The sequence below is a fragment of the Marmota marmota genome, unplaced genomic scaffold (assembly GCF_001458135.2).
Source record: "Marmota marmota marmota unplaced genomic scaffold, marMar, whole genome shotgun sequence".
NCBI lineage: Eukaryota > Metazoa > Chordata > Mammalia > Rodentia > Sciuridae > Marmota > Marmota marmota.
Window position 1 is genome coordinate 58,724,037 of NW_025999968.1, and position 19,969 is coordinate 58,744,005.

General features: G+C 42.4%; 1 protein-coding gene across 5 annotated transcripts in view; it reads right to left on the reverse strand.

The window, feature by feature from the left end:
• Positions 1–914: 914 nt before the first annotated feature.
• Positions 915–19,969, reverse strand: part of Lca5l (lebercilin LCA5 like) — a 49,174-nt gene continuing 30,119 nt past the window's right edge. For 2 of the 5 annotated variants that reach the window (XM_048803688.1, XM_015478351.2), the window contains 5 exons: positions 18,997–19,134; positions 9,282–9,366; positions 7,762–7,868; positions 5,168–5,285; positions 915–2,242 (listed from right to left, as the gene is read on the reverse strand). In XM_048803688.1, the coding sequence (XP_048659645.1) occupies positions 1,491–2,242; positions 5,168–5,285; positions 7,762–7,868; positions 9,282–9,366; positions 18,997–19,134 (1,200 nt within the window). In that variant the 3' untranslated portion in view covers positions 915–1,490. Of the gene's footprint in view, positions 2,243–5,167; positions 5,286–7,761; positions 7,869–9,281; positions 9,367–18,996; positions 19,135–19,969 lie in introns of those variants that run through there. The other 3 variants (XM_048803689.1, XM_048803691.1, XM_048803690.1) reach the window with 3 other exon arrangements.

Here is a 19,969-nt window from a genome sequence, read left to right on the forward strand (position 1 = left end):
AGCCCCATTTAACTTTTTTATTTAAATTTTTTTTTTTTTTTTGTGGGCTGGGGTGGGGCTCAGTGGTAGAGCACTTGCTTCGCATGTACAAGACCCTGGGTTCTATCCTCAGCACCACATAAAAATAAATGAATAAAATAAAGGTATTGTGTCCAACTACAACTAAAAAATAACTATTTTTTTTTTATAGTTGTAGATGGACAACATGCCTTTATTTTTGCGTGGTGCTAAGGATCAAACCCAGTGCCTCACACATGCTAGGCCAACACTCTGCCACTGAGCTACAGCCCCAGTCCCAGTGTGTTTCTATTTTGAGACAGGGTCTGATAAGTTGCTGAGGCTGGCTTTGAACTCATGATCCTCCTGCCTTAGCCTTCCAGGTCACTGGAATTACAGGTGTGTGCCACCACACCTGGCTAGAGTCGAGCCTTTAATCCACCTGGAATTGATTTTTGCGTGTCGTGAGCTTGGGATCCATTTCTCTCTCTCACCCACCACCCTAGTGCCCACCCGGCAAGCCCCAGAGCTCTAGGATTTCCTAAGGCCTAGGTTCCTCCAGAGAGGATTTGCATTTCTATTGCCATGGGGTCCTGCCAGCCTGCAGTTCTAGGTATACAGATCCTGGGGTGATCCAGTTTCAAGCTGTCCCAGAAGATGAGGGATGACTTTGGCCACAAAATCTCAGCCTCTTTATACACACAGGGTTGTAGTTTGCTGAGGCTGCAGACCCTCTGGAGGGAGTGTCAGGATTAGGTGGGGAAGGGACCCGATTTGGCTGCCCAGGTGGGCCCTGGATGTCTGCCTGATGCTCAGGTTCTCGGGTTTTGGCGGACACTGGCTGCAGAGCCTCCCTCCCCTCCCTGCTTGGTGTTCGCCCCCACCTGTCTGCGGCTGACCCGTTGACTTCTGGCCTCTTCTGTGGATTTGGTTGTACTGCATCTTTAGCTTCTTCTTTTTTTTCCCCCCTTTTTTCTTTTTCTTTTACAGTGAGAGTGTCCGAGTACCTTCTCTATCAGAAGGTAGATATGCATCCTCAGGTGATGAATCTGTTTTTATTTAAAGAATCATTTTTCTTCTTGATTGTAAAGTTTTATTCATGACAGAAAACATATGAAAGAAAGCCAAAGTAGAAAACACTAAAAAAAAATTTAAAGTTGGCCACAATTTTATTCCTCGGAGATTAAAAGTAGCATTCTAATGTTTCCTTATAACTTTCTGTACTCACACAATGACTAGAGGGCCGCAGCCAGGAGTCCATGGGATACTAAAGCTGTGTAATAAACCCGTCTTCAAAAAATAATTTAGAAAAAAGATGTAAATTTGTATTTAAAATGTTACCATTGGATAATATACAATGGATTTTAAAAATTAGCAAGAAAGCAACAGCCTACTTATCTAAGGTCAATTTAAGTACTAACACACACAACCTCTCCTGTTAGGAATGGTGAGATTAGAAGCACATGAGCAGCAGTATATGACATAAGCATGTATCAGGATATTGATTGATTATACTTAATTACTTCTCTTTTTCCTTCTGTAGGTGAAGATGACTGGATAGAATCGACTACAGTCAGGTTAGAATCTCCGAAAGTGTTGCCTGCGGAGGCCTGACCGGGAGGCACGTGGTGTGCCGCCTTATTTTTCAGAGCCTCCTCGGATCTGCCCACAGCAGCTGGACTGATCTGGTCATTTTTTAAGACACAGCCTGACCCAAAGAGCTCTTCCATGAGGTTGCTCTTCTTCTCTTTGAAGCTCGTGTCTTTGGCTTTCGCTCTGGAGGACTTTCCGAAGGAGGGCTCGTACCTGCTCACGAGCTTCCCGTCCTCTGTGCTGCCCTGGTGTCTGCTGGAGCTGTGCCCGCACCGCGTGCTGCCCGTGTCCGCGTGCCCACCCGCCGCGGGCAGCCCCTGGTGCAGGTTTTCCGTGGCCTCGGTGAAGGAGTAGTGCTTCCGCTGTCTGCAGGCCAGCTTGGAGCTGGGAGGGGCGCACTTGCACCTCTCGGGCGTCAGGTCGGCCGTTTGCACGCTGTTCTGCGTCTGCACGCTGTCTTTGAACTTGTCCTTCACCGGCTTACCTCCCGGACTGCTTTCTCTTTCGGGGTGAATTACTGGGATTCTTTTTGTTGGTAATTCTTGTTCTTGCAAAATGGTTTTCTTTTCTTGATCCTCCTTTTTCTCTTTCTGTCTTCCAGTATTCTCCAGAGGCGCTTGTATTTCCAAATGTTCCTCTTCCTTTGGTAAATCTGTATTGGGAAAGCAGACAAGGCAGTGCCCTTTAAAATCAGTGGATTCTTTTTTCAAGATGCGTGTTGGTGCGCTGACCCTTCCTGACAAGCACACTGGCACCAGGCAGAGGGAAGAAAACAGATCCTACAACACAGAAAGGGGTGTCTTCTATTGACCCCCTTGAAAAGTCTTACTTTCCTATGAGATCCCAAATAAATGGAAATCATGAAACCAAAATAAAAATGATATTCATAGACAAAATTTGCTGACAAGTTACTAACAGATGTTTGACAATACTAGCTGGAAGCGGCGCCAGTTTAAACAAGGAGAACACTTTTCACACATCCAGTTACATGTGATTTCCAGTTGGCGGGGGTGTCATTGGTAGAGCTTCACTGGACAGCAACTTGGCAGTGACCAGTGACATTCCTAGTGCACATACTCATAGGCCTGACCACCTCACTTCTAGGACCAAGCCTACAGAAATGCACAAAAGTAGGTAGAGAGATGTTGACTGCGACGCGGTTTAGAGACTTGTCAGAGGAGTGGTGGTTAATCAAGCCTGTCATGCGTCTGTGGATTCTGGGCTACTGTGAAGAATGAGGCGGTGATGTGAGCTGACAGGGAAAGTGGTTCCCACGCCACAGTGCGAGCACCGCAGGGCAGTGTGTTTATCTTTTTCTCTTTTGGGTGCTGGGTGTTGCACCCAGGGCTTCCTGCGCACTCAGCACCGGCTGCACCGCTGGCCTGCACCGTTAGCCTGGTGCTGGGTCTTTTGCATTTGTTCACTGCTCTCTTCCCAGTGGCTGGACCAGTGCTAGGTGCGTACTATAGGCCCAAATAGAATCTGTCAATTGAATGAATAAACTTTCTAGGACAATATGAATTACACACATAAATTAAAAAAATAAACGCAAGACGTTAGTAGAGCAGTGACCACAGTGAAAGTGCAGATGACGATTAGTGTCTACCACACTGCAGACAGGGACTGACAACTGTGTGATTTAAACCTTCTTTAGCCCCACAACTAAGGTGTGGGCCTTGCAGGGTCTGCAGAGTGCCTGATGTGTTGAGCAAGGGCTCTCCACTCTGAGGGAGCCCCGAGTGGTCTCTGCAAATAGTTCACTGTTCTTTCCCCAGAAATTATTTTTGCCCAACCTTGCAGAATTTCAGCCAGATAGCATGTTAGCAGTGATGTAAAGCAAAAGCAAGGGAGTAATGTTTTCAAAATTCAAAAAGAAAATGATCTCCAGCCTGGAATGTTCTTTCCAAGTGATTATTAATCAAATATACTCATGGAATAATGACATTTCCTGATGAAAGGAACAGGTTTACCTTCCACCCACCCATTCTCCAGGAGCTCAAGGAGGCTGGGCTGTGCTCTTTAACACACAATGGGGTTCACTGAGGAGGAGGAGGACCTGGTTTGAGAAACAGAAGATCTAGTAGAGAAGGTGGTGACAGAAGCCTGCAGGAAATCATGGAGATCCCAGCCATGCACCCAGAGGCAGAGATAGACCAGGACCCCGCTCCATGCTGTCCCCAGGGCCCAGTGCCAGGTACGTCAGGGTCTTGGCCTGCCTCGTCCATGGCTGATGCGTGCTGCACTTGCCACTGTCCCCTGCAGCCTGCAGCCTCTCCTTGCACCCACAGAAGCATTCTCCTTTGGCCGCCTCCTGAAAGCTGGAGGTAAGCTTTGGTGATCTTAGGGCTGGACGCTCTGAGCAGCCCATTCCCTCGCCCCTCTGGCTCTTACCTGTCCAGGTTAGAGGACATCGCCCCGTGGCTTTCACCTCACCTGTCCTGGCAGAGGCTCTTCCTGTCTGTCTCCAAGAACGATTCATGCCCTCGCCTGCTTATGGAGCCCCTGTTCATTCTGGGGAGCTGAAGCTGGGGCTCTGTTTAGCTCATCTTTTCCTGGAAATATTGCCCTTTAATCAGCTAGATTGGGACTCAGTTGTTCAAAGCTGAACACTTTGTTTGGAAGGATATATTGTTATGGGTTGATGATTATATTTCCCCTTATCCACCAATTTCATACGCTGCAGCCCCAACCTCTAGTAGGACTGTATCTGACGTGGAGCTCCCCGCCCACCCCTTCCCCCAAGACTGGGGTGTGATACATACTAGGCAAGCACACCTCCATTGAGCTGCATCCCCAGCCCTGAGGGGGCTTTTGAGGAATAATTAAGATTAAAAAAGTACTAAGGATGGGGCAGGCCTGGTGTCGGGATTATGACCTAAGAAGAAGCCCAGGGCCTTGGCACTCTTCCTGGCCTCCTCCTCCAGTCAGGCGCTGAGCAGAGAACATATGGAGATGTGGTGAGAAGATGGCTCTGCAGGCCAGGAACCAAGTGGTCAGAACTTTCCGTTTGGATTTCTTAGCCTCGAGAACTGTGAGAAATAAATGTCTGTTGTTCAAGCCACCAGTTGATGGTACTTTCTCTGGCAGCCCAAGTGGATTAACAGACACAAGCAGCACAGGGAGCTGAGAGAGATTGCAAGGAAATGACCCAAGATGGCGGTCCTTTGTGGTGGGCGGGCAAGGGCTTAGGTTGTGAAGGGCCCATGGGTGTTCTAAGAAGTGCCAATGTCCTCTTTTCTTTCTTTTTTTTGGTGCTGTGACTTGAACCCAAGGCCTCGTGGCATACCTTTTACCACCAAGCTATATTCTCCCAACCCTCTTCTACACTTAACCAATGTACTGAGTATAAGGTGCTCCTTGGATTGATTCTGTAAACTCTTTTTGTTGTGTGTATGCCTCTATACACATCTTAGTAATTCACAGTTCAAAAACAATCAAGTAAGAATAAAGGAGACTTTTATTTTTAGTTCTTGGTATCATTAAACCCAGGGCCTCACTTATGCTGGGCAAGCAAGTACTCTACCACTGAGCTAGACCCACAGCCCTAAGCAGGACCTGCTAAAGTTGCTGAAATTACCTTCATTTTTCCTCTTAGAATCTTCTTGCTTTGGTAGTTTATTAATATGGTGAGCAATCTCATGGTTTATTTCAACTGATTTTTCTTTATGACTGATGTTTCCTGTTGCCATTTTACCCTACAATTTCAAAAAACATCAAAAATACAGTTTTGGGAGTCTAGATAATTTTGAATTGTATTTTATTCTAAAGAATACAAGTACTTTTGTATAGAACAAGTGACTGTTTTGTAGCTTCCTGTGCTTTTTATTAAGACGTTTTATTAAAATAGTGTAAAAGTAACAGAATAAAAAAAAATCAACACCCGTAAATCAATTGCATTCCTATACACCAATGATGAATTGGCTGAAAGATAAATTAGAAAAACTACCCCATTCACAATAGCCTCAAAATAATATTATACTAAAAAATAATAATATTATACTTGGAAATCAATCTAACAAAAGAGGTGAAAGACCTCTACAATGGAAATTACAAAACACTAAAGAAATAAGTTGAAGAAGACCTCCCATACATGATGGAAAGACCTCCCATGTTCTTGGGTAAGGTAGGATTAGTATAGTCAAAATGGCCACACTGGGGCTGGGGTTGTGGCTCAGTAGCAGAGCTTGCCTCACACATGGGAGGCACTGGGTTCAATCCTCAGCACCACACAAAAATAAATAAACAAAATAAAGACATTGTGTCCATGTATAACATATATGGCCAAACTACCAAAATCCCTATACAGATTTAATGCAATTCCTATTAAAATTCCAATGATTTCTCCATAAAAATAGAATAAGCAGGGCTGGGGCTGTAGCTCAGTGGCAGAGCACTTACCTTGCATGTGTGAGGCACTGGGTTAGATCCTTAGCACCACATTAAAGAAAAAAAAAAAGCAAACAAAATAAGGGCATGCTATCCATCTACAATTACAAAAAAATAAAAATAAAAATAGAAAAAGCAGTCATAAAATTCATTTGGAAAAATAAAATGGCAGAATAGACAAAGCAATCCTCAGAGAGAAAAGTGAAAGAGGAGGCATCACAATCTCCCTCACCCTGCACAATACTCAAAGTGGATCAAGGACCTAGGCGTTAGACCAGAGACCCTAAGCCTCTAGAAGAAAATGTAGTTCCAACTCTCCATCATGTCGACTTAGGGACCAACTTCCTCAACAAGACTTCTAAAATGCAAGAAGTAAAATCAAGAATCAATCAGTGTGCTGGGGTTGTGGCTCAGTGGTAGTACACTTGCCTGGCATGTGTGAGGTACTAGGTTTGATTCTCAGCCTTGTGCATGTAAGGCAAGCACTCTACCAACTGAGCTATATCCCAGCCCCTTGGTATATATCTAAATAAATAAATGTCCATTGACAACTTAAAAAAAATCAGTAAATGGGATGGTATCAAACTAAAAAGCTTTTTCACTGCAAAGGAAAGAATCAAGAGTGTAAAGAGAGAGCCTACAGAATCGAAGAAAATCTTTGCCACCTGCCATTTAGAGCATTAATCTCCAGGATATATAAAGAACTCAAAAAAACACTAAAAACCAAATAACCTATTCCATAAGGAACTGAACAGTCGCTTAACAGAAGAAATACTAATGGTGAACAGATATATTAAAAAATGTTCAACATCTCTAGAAATTAGAGAAATGTAAATTAAAACTACACTGATATTTCATCTCACTCCAGTCAGAATGGCAACAATCAAAAATACAAGTAACAATAAATGTTTCTGAGGATGTGGGTAAAAGGTACACCCATACATTGCTGGTGGGATTGCAAATTTGTGCAACCATTCTGGAAAGCCGTATGGACATTCCTCAGAAAACTTAGAATGGAACCACCATTTGATCCAGTTATACCAATCCTTGGTATATATCTTTGTGTGTGTGTGTGTGTGTGTGTGTGTGTGTGTGTGGTGCTGGGGATTGAACCCAAGGCTTTGTGCATGTAAGGCAAGCACTCTACCAACTGAGCTATATCCCAGCCCCTTGGTATATATCTAAAGGAATTAAAATTAGCATACTATGGTGATGCAGTCCCATCAATGTGTACAGTAGCTCAGTTTACAATAGCTAGGCTATGGAACCAACCTAGGTGTCCTTCAACAGATGAATGGACAAAGAAAACGAGGTATATATACACAATGGAATGTTACTCAGCCATAAAAAGAATGACATTTTCTGGTAAATGTATGGATCTGGAGACTATCATGCTAAGTGAAATAAGCCAATCCACCAAAATCCAAAGTTCAAATGTTCTCTCTGACATGTGGATGCTAACACACAATAAGTTCTATGTGGGAAGAACAGAAGTTCATTGGATTAGACAAAGGGGAATTAAGGGAAGGGAAGGGGATGAAAATAGGAAAGACAGTGGAATGAGTCCATCATAACTTCTATGTTCATATATGAATACATGACCAGTGGAACTCCACATCACGTACAACCACAAGAATGGGAAATTATGGTCCATGTATGTGTAATATATCAAAATACATTCTACTATCGTGTGTATCTAAAAAGAACTCTTAAAAATTCTAATCCCCAAGTGAGAAAATTAAAAAATACAGAAAAAAAGGACACTGTAATACAAATTTGCTGTACCTTAGTTGTCAAAGACGGAACATCTTCTGATTTTTGGGTTTCCTGGTGACGCATACATGTAAATGACACACTTTTTCTGTCTGCTTGAACTGATTTTGTTGAAGAAACTATAGGATAGATAAGACACATACTTTACATTTGGAGGCAATATTGATTTAAACATAAAATACCACTGAAATATGCAATGTAATAATAAATCACAGTATATTAGGTATTTTCTAAACATTCAATTGAAGTATAACATTTACTAATTTCCTCTTCTTTTTCCTGCCATTTCGCTCATTTTGTCTTATTTTGGGTGACAGGGGTCACAGGCATCATGGTGTGGAGTGAAAACAGGTCAGTGCTGGGGTAAGAGAGCACGCTGGCCCTGGTGGGAGGGGTTCAGAACTGCGGACGTGCATTGCGCACTGGAGTGGCCCAGCCCCTGCAGCCTCCTGCGGGAGGGCCTGTGTGCGGGTGCACTGCCCGTGCTGGAGTACCTAGACCTAGACGCTTTCTCATCTCCGCTCCCTGGCTGTTCATCGTCTTTTCTGGGGGCTGTTATTCTGGATTATAAACCAGAACAAACAAAGAGAGGCAAGGAATTCGTAGGTGCTGCCTTTGAAAGTAAATGTGTAGTTACTTTTTCTGCCAAAATAGAGGTGCGTGTTCCTGTTGAACCTCCCTTGAGCAGAATCTTATGCTGGGAGATGGTGGTGGGAGGATGAGTATGTACTTTCGTCAAGGAAAAATACTACTCAGCAATACAAAGGTACAAGCTCATGATAGTAGCGTCAACATGGATGAATCTCAGACACGCTATGCTGAACAGGAGAAGCCAGATTCAGAGGAGAACATACATGCTCTGAGATTCTACTGGTGTGAAATTCTAGAACAGGCAAACTAGCTATTGTGACAGAGGGAGATGGAAGGTGGCTTGGGCCAGGGGTGGGGACTGCTGACTGCAGAGGGGCCTGAGGAAGCTTCCTGGGGAGATGGGATCTTGATCAGGGTGTGGCTACGTGGGTATGAGCATCTGCCCAAATGCACTGAGCTGAGAAGCTACAACAGGTGCATTTTATTGATGTAGAGTATACCTCAATAAAAGTTAATTGTCAGAGACCATACACTGACTAACAGATGTAGAAAGTTCGGGTTTTGGCAGATTTTGCTTCAAGCTGAAAAGTTATCCTTTTCTTCCACCTTAAGACATAAAATACTGAGCTGAAAATGAGAAAACAGGAAGGCATTTTCATTTTTTTTTTTTTGTAGCTCAACAATATCACAGTTTTTTTATTCCAAAATCACAAAATGGTTTTCAGTAACTAATAAGATGCTTTTTAACATGTCCATTATTTGGGGACTGGAATGTGGCTCAGTGATAGATCACTTGCCTAGTACACACAAGGCCCCAGGTGCAATCCCCAGCAACACACACACACACAAACACACACACAAATCCATTATTTTGGTTATGTAAATTAGAAAAATATAACTATAGTTAAAATATATTTTGAGAAAAGTTTAATAAAGCATACCTTTTGGGTAATCGTCTAATTCATGTAAATTTTTAAGTATTCGATTGGTATAGATGTTTTTAATTTCAAGCTCACGATCCTTCTCCTAAAAAGAATCACAATACCATTTTTTTCTATGACCCATCTGCTTTTGTAAGAAGATATTTTTAGTCTTAGGTGGACACAAATCCTTTATTTTTATGGGGTGCTGAGGATCGAACCCAGTGTCGCACATGTGCTAGGCAAGTGCTCTACCACTGAGCTACAACCTCAGCCCCAACCATTTGATTTTATTAACTTTGATTTCTTCTAAAAAATAATGAGGTTTGTCAGCTCTGAACAAAATTTATAGGTCCTAGAAGAAACAAGTGGGCCATATATCCCATTCTGGACAGCAAAAAGCACTCCTTTTTGACAAAGTGGCGCATTATGGCAATGGGGACCATATTTTTGAAGAACCTTGCAAGCGAACTTCTTTCCCTGTCTTCTTTCTGTGCCTGAAGTTTATTGTTTATTGTTCCTCTGCACTCACTGCCCACTCTAGTACAGACTGGTCACATATTGTGATTTAAATTGATTAAAATTGATTAAAATCTAAGATTCACTCCTCAGCCACACGACCCCTATTTCAGGTGCTCAGCTGTTTGTGACTCGTGACCACAAGTGAGCTGCAGTGATAGAACAGTCCCATCACCCCAGTCAGTTCCATCAGACAGCTGCGTTGATACAAGGGCAGGGTTGGTGGAGCCTAGAACAAGAACATCAATGTTAAGTTTTAAATCTGAATATTGAAGAGCCGGGCACTCTGTATTTTATTTACAGACAGGTCTCACTGAGTGCTTAGTGCCTCACTTTTGCTGAGGTTGGCTTTGTACTCGCAATCCTCCTGCCTCAGCCTCCTGAGTTGCTGGGATTACAGGCGGGCATCACCGCGCCCAGCAAGGAGATTGATTTTAATTGGAGGAGACTGAGTTAAGTTTTTGTCCATTTGTCCACCTCCATTCCCACTTTAATTTGTAGGAATGGGGTTCATAAGGAAGAGTAATTCAGTTATAGAAAATAAAGAACATTATATACATCTGTACATATGAATTGTAGAATACAGGCTTGGTTCTTATTTTGAAGATACCTTTTATTTATTTTTTAAATATTTATTTTTTGTAGTTGTAGTTAGACACAATAACTTTATTTATTTATATGCTGAGGATCGAACCCAGGGCCTTGTATTGTGAGGTGAGTGCTGTACCACTGAGCCATAACCCCAGCCTCTTGGCTCTTATTTTAATATTAAAATTAGTTTATTATGAGATGTGCATACATGGATAAAACATAAGAATACTAATCTATTCTAAAATTTAAGTTTCTAGAAGCAAAAATGCTGCAGTCTTCTCCCTTTTACTTCCTTCTAATTGTAGTGATATTTTGCTCAAAGATGGGAAATATTGACAGTTCCGCATGGTGAAAAGCTGATCGAGGATCTTCTGGATATTATGTTAAAGAGGAGGGATACAGTACAAGGATTTTCAGAATGATTTTTCACTCATGCTGGTTAAGACAAAGATTTTGACATTTAGAGGGTCAAGTTTTGATTATCTGGAAAATTCACATGCATATTTTGGTTTGGTCTGGCACTCAGGAGTAGTACGTGGTTCAGTGGCAGAGAGCAGGAAGGAGCAGGTCAAGGACTGTTTCTGATGGAATCAGTACAGGGATGGTGGGGGTCATTAGGAAGCTATATGAAGGACAGTCATTCAGGACTGGAACAGAGGTTCAAGTCAGCTACCTACTACAGAGCTGGACCAAAAATCTAAAACAACAGGTTTGGTACGCAATCCAGAATACTTGGATGGTTGTTCAATTCATTAATTAAGTGACTAAGAAAGAAAACCCATAGTTAGGAATGCTCATGGATTCTTGTGGAATGCCCATAGGAAAGACTATTCACAAGTTCAAAGGATATCATCAGGTCGGACTTAAAAGGGAAGTTAGGTCATGGTGTGGGACCATGGTAAGGTTCGTGTAAATGGCTTACAAAAATTGGACAGGAAGCAATGTTTCAGTAGACACCATCCCTTGGCCAGGAGTAAGATGGTAGTCAGCGTGTAAGCTGGGCTGCAGTGCCTCATTTGGGAGCTGAGTAAGGCTGACATCTGTCTTCTTACTTCGGCCCATACTCCCAAAGTGGGCCTAGACTTGGTAAAGGATGACTTTGAAAATGAATTTCAAGGTATAGAGATAGATATTTCGATCTTTGGGACGGGACCCTCCCAAGCTCAAACAATAATGGCTCATGTTAATGTGGCAGGTTGTATTTTCTTAAAATCGTTACAATATTATTTCTGTTCTCTGTGCTCTAATAGAACCTGTGGCTCCACAGGAGGTGCAGTCTCCTGCTTTGGGCTGCCTGGCACGCGGAGCGAGGAGGAGATGATGCTGCATGACTGGCGAGGCTAGGCCATAGGGGCAACATGGCTGCTGCCGAGCCCTCCCTCTTCCCTCTCTCCCCATCCCTGCCCTTGGAATGCTGCCACCAAGTTAAGGGGAAGCTCACACCCCTTGGATAGGCCAAGGGTGGGATTCTAGCCAATAACCCAGCTAAGCCCTCAGCTGTCAGCTTGCACCAACTGCAGCGATGAGTAAGACTCCAGATAATTCCAGCCTCTTTCTACCGTCAGAGCTGAGGATGAGAGGGGCAGAGACCAGCGGTCCTAAACTGTAGATTTGTGACCAAAATCAGTGTCATTTCTGAAGTTATTTACGTTTTGGAGTAATTTCAATGCAGCATTATAACAGGAATAGATTCTAAAACATCCATAAAGTTTCTATTTCTCCCTACTTGGATTACTGCTAGCAATGACCTTGGAGAGGCCTACAGGACAACCTTAGTTTTCCAGTGGATAGCATTGGTGGGAGGTGGGAGTGTATCCTGACTGCAGGAAGAAACCCCAGGTGACAGGCTAGGGGTTTAATGAGTGAAGTATGAGAAGTGAGGTATGAATGAATTTTTAAAAAATTATTTTGTGCAACATATTCTCTGCGTGTGTTGCTTTTTTCTTTGTGCTTCTGGGGACTGAACCCAGGGCCTCACACATCTAGGCAAGCGCTCCCTCACTGAGCTACACCCAGCCCTATTGATTTTCAGAAAGGGCCTCCCCAAGTTGCACAGGCTGGCCTTGAATTTATGATCCTCCGCCTCAGAGGGGTCACTGGGAATTCATAGGTTTGTGCTATCAAACCTGGCTTTTATTTTCTTCTGGGTATTTTTTATCTCTTTGACCTCTGGTTCTTTTTAGGGAGATTTTCTCAATATTGTTAGGTTTGTTTGTTTCCTAGCTCTTCTGCTGACTTTCGCATCCTGCATAGTTGAAGTTTTACTCATCTCCTATTGTTCCATTGTGGGAACGTCATGTTTTACGTAGATTGCATCATGTTCTCTCCCAGGGTGTTAAACTGGACTCCAGGTCTCTGCCCTGCTTGTTTCCTGTGCTTTCTTTCATGCGCTGCTCCTCCTAGAGATCTGCTGGCCTGAACACAGGTGAGAGTGTGGGCCTGGGCTATCTTATGTCCTGCTGGGCTGTGTGGCAACGTGCTTCTGAGGCTTCTTTCTGAATGGGAAGGAAGGTGCTGACTGACAGGCCTCACTGTGAGGTGACTCATTCACTGAGTTCCTCCTGGATTCCAGACTCCAGTCGTGAAGGACTTCGCTGGGACCCAAGTTTCTGCCAGTACCCCATTTCTTGTGGAGCAGTGTACTCACTCCTCAGCACTCTGCCACTGGTGACTGCTGCTCCAGGCTGTGCAGGCTGTAGAGGCGGCTGTGCAGGTCACCCACCTGCACGTTCTCACTCTTGTCCTCCACACCTGCCTGCTGCGAGGCCAGTAGCTCTCAGGACGCCCCACTGCAGGAAGGCTGCTGATGCCCAGGGGCCACCTGAGGGCCTGATGGCAGAGGGGTGGGGCAGGCGGGCAGTGGACTTCCTCCCCAGAGCCTTGCTGAGCTCCACTTAGTGCTTTCATTCACTCTGTGGGTTCTGTTTGGGGTTTCTTTCCATGTCCTGTTGTCACTTCTTTAGGATTCTAGCTATGTGCATTTTAGGTTGGCATTGTCTGTCTGGCATCTCCATCAATCTGAAAACACCTGTTTTTTATCATCTTGAAGTTCTTTGGTGGCTCTGGTACAATCATGGTATCCTTTTTGGGGTGAATCACTACTTTAAAAATAAATTTTCTGTGATTTCCATAGAGCTTTGGCAGGAAGGGATAAAAAGCAGCCTTTTTTATTTTTTGTTTTTTTAGTTGTCAATGGACCTTTATTTTTTTACTTTTTTTTTGTTTTAAAGAGAGAGAGAGAGAGAGAGAGAGAGAGAGAGAGAGAGAGAGAATTTTTTAAAAATATTTATTTTTTAGTTTTCGCGGACACAACATCTTTATTTGTATGTGGTGCTGAGGATCGAACCCAGCGCCCCGCGCATGCCAGGCGAGCGCGCTACCGCTTGAGCCACATCCCCAGCCCCCCAACAAAAAATTTTTAAAGAAAATTGAAAGTGGGGCTGGGGTTGTGGTTCAGTGGTAGAGCGCTTGCCTAGCATGCATGAGGCCCTGGAGTCGATCCTCAGCACCACATATAAATAAATAAATAAGTATTGGGTCCATCTACAATAAAAATTATTAAAAAAAATAAATAAAAGTGTTGTCTCCACTGAGGTAGCTGAAAGCATGGACAGTGGTGGGTATTAAAAGTCTATGCCAGAGTCTCTTCTTGGGCTGTGTACCCCTTAGAGCAAGAGCTGGGGATTGGCAAACCTTTCCTCCTCTTGTGTCACTTGCCAAGCTGCCAGTGGAGTGTCTGGGTTCGAAGCTGTTTGGGATGGCTCTCAGCTTCCCTTCTCACCAGTGCAAAGCAGGATGGAAGGGCCATGGCTGTTCATTGGAGTTTTGTCTGCACAGACTACACTGATGCACTTCCAGGGCGGGGCCTATACAGAGTTCTAAATGGGAAGTTCTTGTGGATGGGATCTGTCTCTGATTAGAACTTTGGAACTTTGTCAGGTGAGAGAGAGGAAGAGTTCAATATAGGAAAGGTCAAAAACAATTAACCTTAGTTAATTTAGTTTACCTTTTCTTGCTTTTGTGTTTTCTTTCTTACATCCCCAAATCCTAGTTCTCAATGATACCAACATAATTCATCATGCTCCATAGGGATTAATACTACATTCTCAAAATAACAATATCAACACTATCACTACTAAGAACAGTGATTTTTTTTACCTTACAGTGCATCTCAGTATATTTAATTGCATGCAATAAATCACATACAATATATAATACAATGTTTGATTGTAATATAAAACAATTCATGTATGTATGTAATACAGTATACATACAATAAATGAAATCACTTGGAATTGTTTTTCTCTATGACATTATGCCATCAAAGGAATATAAATTTGAGTTCATTTTATTTTTTCATTTTACTTTGGATTTGGGGGATAGGTTTTTAGTTTTTTTTTTTTTAACATTTAGTTCTGCTTTATAATTTTGCAAAATATTAGTATGGTTGTAAAGTCAAATTTACCAAAAATATATTCAAGAAATCTAGATTCTATGACTGTTTCTTCTATCCCATCCTCTCTGCCTTTTCTATTCTTATCATTCTTTTTCTTCTTAAAATATAAGCAAATATATGGGAAATCTGTATTGCCTTCCCTTTCTAAAGTTGTAGCTGTTTTAGTCAGCTTTTTTTGCTTCTGTGACTAAAAGAACCAACAAGAACAATTTTAGAGGAGGAAAAGTTTATTTTGGGGTCCACGTCTTTAGAGGTCTTAGTCCACAGATAGCAGGCTCTATTCCTTGGGACTTGAAGGAACATTCTAGCAGAAGAGTGTGGTGGAGGGAGTGGCTTATGTGATGATCAGAAAGTCTCCACTTACCAGATACAAAATATACACCCACCCCAGTGCCCACCTCCTCCAGTCACACCCAACACGCCTTCAATTATCCCTCAGTTAATCCAGCAGAGGATTAATGTACGGATTTGGTTTGGGCTCTCATAACCCAATCATGTCTCCTCTAAACCTTGCGTTGTTTCACATAAAAGCTTTTGGGGGACACCTCAAATTCAAGCCATCACATTTTACCTCCAAAAGCTCGTGACCTTCTCACAATGCAAAATACATTTAGTCCATTCCAAGATCCCCAAACAGTTCCAAGATTGCCCCAAAGTTCAAGTCCAGAGTTTCCTCGGGACTAAGGGCAAACTCAGCTGTGAGTTCTGTAAAAATCAAAAACAATTTACAAGTATCCAGTTGTGAAGATACAGAGTAAACATTTCCATTCAGAAAAATGGGGGCATAGAAAGAAGGATGCTGAGACCAAAACAGAGCAAAACCCAGCTGGGCAGACAAGTCCTGTAGCTCACTGGCATCCGGAGCTCATGGCATCATGATGTTCTGTCCAAAGGGCTTGTATAGATCTGTCCCTGTGGCCTTGTTGGTTGCAGCCCACTTGGCCTCTATGTTGGCTTGTCTCTGCCCAATTGCTGTAGCTTTCCTAGGATGATGTCCTACATTACTGGCATTTCTTAATTTTGGGGTCTCCATTGCAACTTCAGCTTCCTCTTCACATCTCCACGACTGCCCTCTCAGGGGGTACCTGCAGGGACTCTGACCCTGCTGCACTTTGCCTGACTTCCCAGGACTTCCTTTGAAATCATGGTGGAAGCCCCCAGCACCCTTCCTTCCTGAAGAACTAGTACCACATGGTTTATGTCAAGGTCTGCTGCCATCTCCAACAGTAGCCAAGCCTCTAGGGATACTAGCTGCAGCAGCCTCTGAGTGCCTGGGTAGCTGAGCATGTTGAAAAACCTTCATAGGCCCCCTTGTGTGAGAAGGGTACCCTACTGGTCTCTTTTCAAGAAAATGTTCACCTTTACTCCCTTGAGTTTGAGATGGGTATGGTCTTGCCAGCTCCTGAGATGGCCTCAAGCCATCTTTCTTATTGCCTCTGGGCAAAGTCTTTAGAATTTCTTTAGTGGCAATAATGTCTTTAATAATTGCAATTTCCTTAGCCCCAGTATTGCTCCCACCTTTGAAGTCCAAGTTTTTCAAGTCTTTCTACTCCTGAATAACACAATAAACTTGGTTAAAAGCCACCAGCATCATTCATGGCACTGCCTGAATGCTATGTTGCCTAGAAATTTCTCCTTCCAGATTAAGAAGTCCGTTACTTCAAAATCAGCCTCATAGAAAGTCTCAGGATATGGGAAAAATGTAGACAACATCTCAGCCAGAACATAACATGAATGGCCTCTAGTCCAATTTCCAATAAAGTCCTTCTCTGAACCTTCTGGAGCCCTGTCTTCACTGTCTGCAGTCCTATTGACATTCTGGTCTTCTGAGCTCCCACCAGAATCTGCCATTAAGCTCAATTTACAGCAATCTAAAGCATTTCCAGTTGAATGACTAAGCATCTCAAAACTCCTCCTGCAAATTCCATAAAGCTCCAAAAGCTTCTGAACCATATGATCAGATTAGTCACTGCATCAACCCCACTTCTGGTACCAATTTCTGTTTTAGTCAATTTTTCACTGCTGTGACTAACAGACCTGATAAGAACAATTTTAAAGGAGGAAAAGTTTATTTGGGGGCTCATAGTTTCAGAAGTCTCAGTTCATAGATAACCAGCTCCATTGATCTGGGCCTGAGGTGAGGCAGAACATCATGGCAGTGTGGTGGAGGGAAGCAGCTCAGGACATGGCAATCAGAAAGCAGAGAGACCCCTTGACAGATACAAAATATATGCCCCAAAGGCATGCATGCCCCTACTGACCCACCTCCCCTGGCCATACCTTGCCTACTTTCTGTTACCAACAGTTAATCCCATAATGGGATTAATTAACTGATTAGGTTAAGGTCTCATAACCCAATAATTTCTCCTCTAAATCATCTTGCATTGTCTCAAATATGAGTTTTTTTGGGGACACCTCACATCCAAACCATAATGGTAGCATACTGCAACATTCCTCCTTTTTTTTTTTTAAAGAGAGAGAGAGAGAGAGAGAGAGAGAGAGAGAGAGAGAGAGAGATTTTTAATATTTATTTTTTAGTTTTTGGTGGACACAACATCTTTGTTTGTATGTGGTGCTGAGGATCAAACCCGGGCCGCACGCATGCCAGGCGAGCGCGCTACCGCTTGAGCCACATCCCCAGCCCCTTTCCTCCTTTTTTTATTTACCCATATACCCTGGAGATTACTTCATAATAGTACATAAAGATTCTTTTTTTTTTTTTTTGGCAGTGCTGGGGATCAAACCTAGGACCTTGGGTATTCTAGGCAAGTTCTTACCACTGTGCTACATTCCCAAACCTCTTCCTTTTCACAGATGCATTGAAATACATTATGCAGGGTACATTTACTTTCCTTTTTAAATATTAATTTGGATCTTATTATATAGAATTTTGTGGTTTTCTTTTCACTAAGCATCTCAGTAAGTACTAAGCATTTCTCCTGTCAGAAAGGGTTTTTAGTGCATACTATTTATATTCATATACTGTATAAGGAAGCACACAATTTATTTAAAAATCCCCTGATTATGTCTCCACATGTATGTTTGCCTTGACCAGTGGGTCCTGAAGCCTCTCTGTCAGACTTCTAAGCTAGTTGTTTCAGCCATGCCCATTTTCTGGCACATTCTTTCTTATGTTTCCTGAAACTACAGAAAAAAAAAAAAAAAAGAACAGAAAAACTCTTCTCTACTTTACAAAGGAGAATTTATGTCTACAAGCCCTCTTCCTTCCCTGTCTCTGGGTGTTCCCACCTAGGGCTCCCAGGAAGTCAAAATTCCCTACTTGCCTATAAAGGCCAAACATCCTTGTCCCAAAGAGTGAAGCTTAACTTTTATTAGTGGAGGTTCAAAATAGGTTATTTCTTCATTGTCTTCTCTAGCTTTTCCAAATCTTTGGACATTTTAGAAATCTTGAAGGCAGAAAGATAGCAAACTGTAAAAAGAAATATTTTAAAAATTCTTGAGGCTAGCCGCAGATGTAGTTTAGTGGTAGAGCACTTGACTAGCATGTGTGAGGCTCTGTGTTTGATCCCCAACCCAGGAAAAAAATTTTTTTTTAAATCTTATTTTTAAAGCATTGTGCAGACTTCAAAAGACAGTTTTGCAAAGGTCTTTGCAAGTGAGACCTTAAATAAATTTATGGACCATTAACATGTACCCTTAATACTATGATATTATAAGTTATTTTTTTTAAATTTAAAGACTTATTTTGAACTACATTAAAATGTTAACAAAATGCAATAATATTACTTAATGTGATGAAATGAAAATGATAACAAGAAGTCTTATGAGTGAATGGAACAGGGCTTTAATTTTTCTAATTGCAGTACATATTCACCAGGATGTGAGCTCATTCTAACAGCTGTAGATCTGTCTGACCAAGATCTTAAGGCTGAGCGCAATGGTGCACACCTGTAATACTTCATGAGCATGATTGTGAGTTCAAAGCCAGACTCAGCAACTTAGGGAGGTCCTGTCTCTAAATAAAATATAAAAAAGTAGTTGGGGATATGGGCTCAATCCCTGGTACCAAAAAAGAAAGAAAGAAAGAAAGAAAGATCTTAGGAAACACATGATATTAAACAATCTGAAGACATAATAGATACAAATGGCTCTGATATTTTGGGACACAGAATTTCACAGTGTTCTAATGTGTTGTTTTGAAAGACATACCTTGAGTTTTTGCTGCAGGCGTTTGACTTCCATCTGCAGAGTCTTTGTGGCTGCAAAAGCGGTTAAAGTCTTCCGATTTTCGATAGCCAGCTGCCGATTGAAGGTTCGATTGTTCAACCTCAGCTGTTTTTCCAAGGTCTGAAAGCAGTATATATTTCAACTATTCTGTAACCAATTTGGCATTATGAAAAACTTCAATTACAATGGAACTAAGTACATTTACAAGAAGTTGCAAATTTTTAATACAATTTAGCAAATGGCTTGCTTAGCAGGCACAGATTAAAACTAATTATCACCCTGGCCCTCCTCCAAATTCTCAGATCTTATTTCTTTTTTTTTTATTTTTTATTTATTTTTTATTTTTTAGTTTTCGGCGGACACAACAGCTTTGTTTGTATGTGGTACTTGAGGATCGAACCCGGGCCGCACGCATGCCAGAAGAGCGTGCTACCACTTGAGCCACATCCCCAGCCCTCAGATCTTATTTCTAGAGAATAAATATCATGCTTTAAGTTCGATGTCCCAGTGGTTTTTTTTTTTTTTAATCATTCTGGAATTTGGCAAAAATTTGGACATATCCTGAAAAATCAATAAATATCATGTCATACTTTAGATAAAAACCTAAGTAGTGCTGCCTAACTGAACTACTCTGCCAACTCTGCATGGGGTCCTCTTTCAGAACCTCTCTACCCTTCTTACAGGGGGATCAGCTCAGCACAGACTGTCGGTCTCAGCCATTCGCAGAAACCAGATGCTACAAGGTGTAAGGGGGACTCACTGTGTGTCCACACAGATGGATAACAGCAAGGTAACCTGGTCATCATCTACATGTGGATTCACGGGCTTCCTGCCACTGTTTTACTAGAGAACTGTTCTGAACTTTTGATAGAAGGCTTGGCCAAAGGGCTTTTTCTTTTTTACATGAAATGGGGTCCTCCCATTATGACAATGATACTTTTCCATTAAAGAAGAG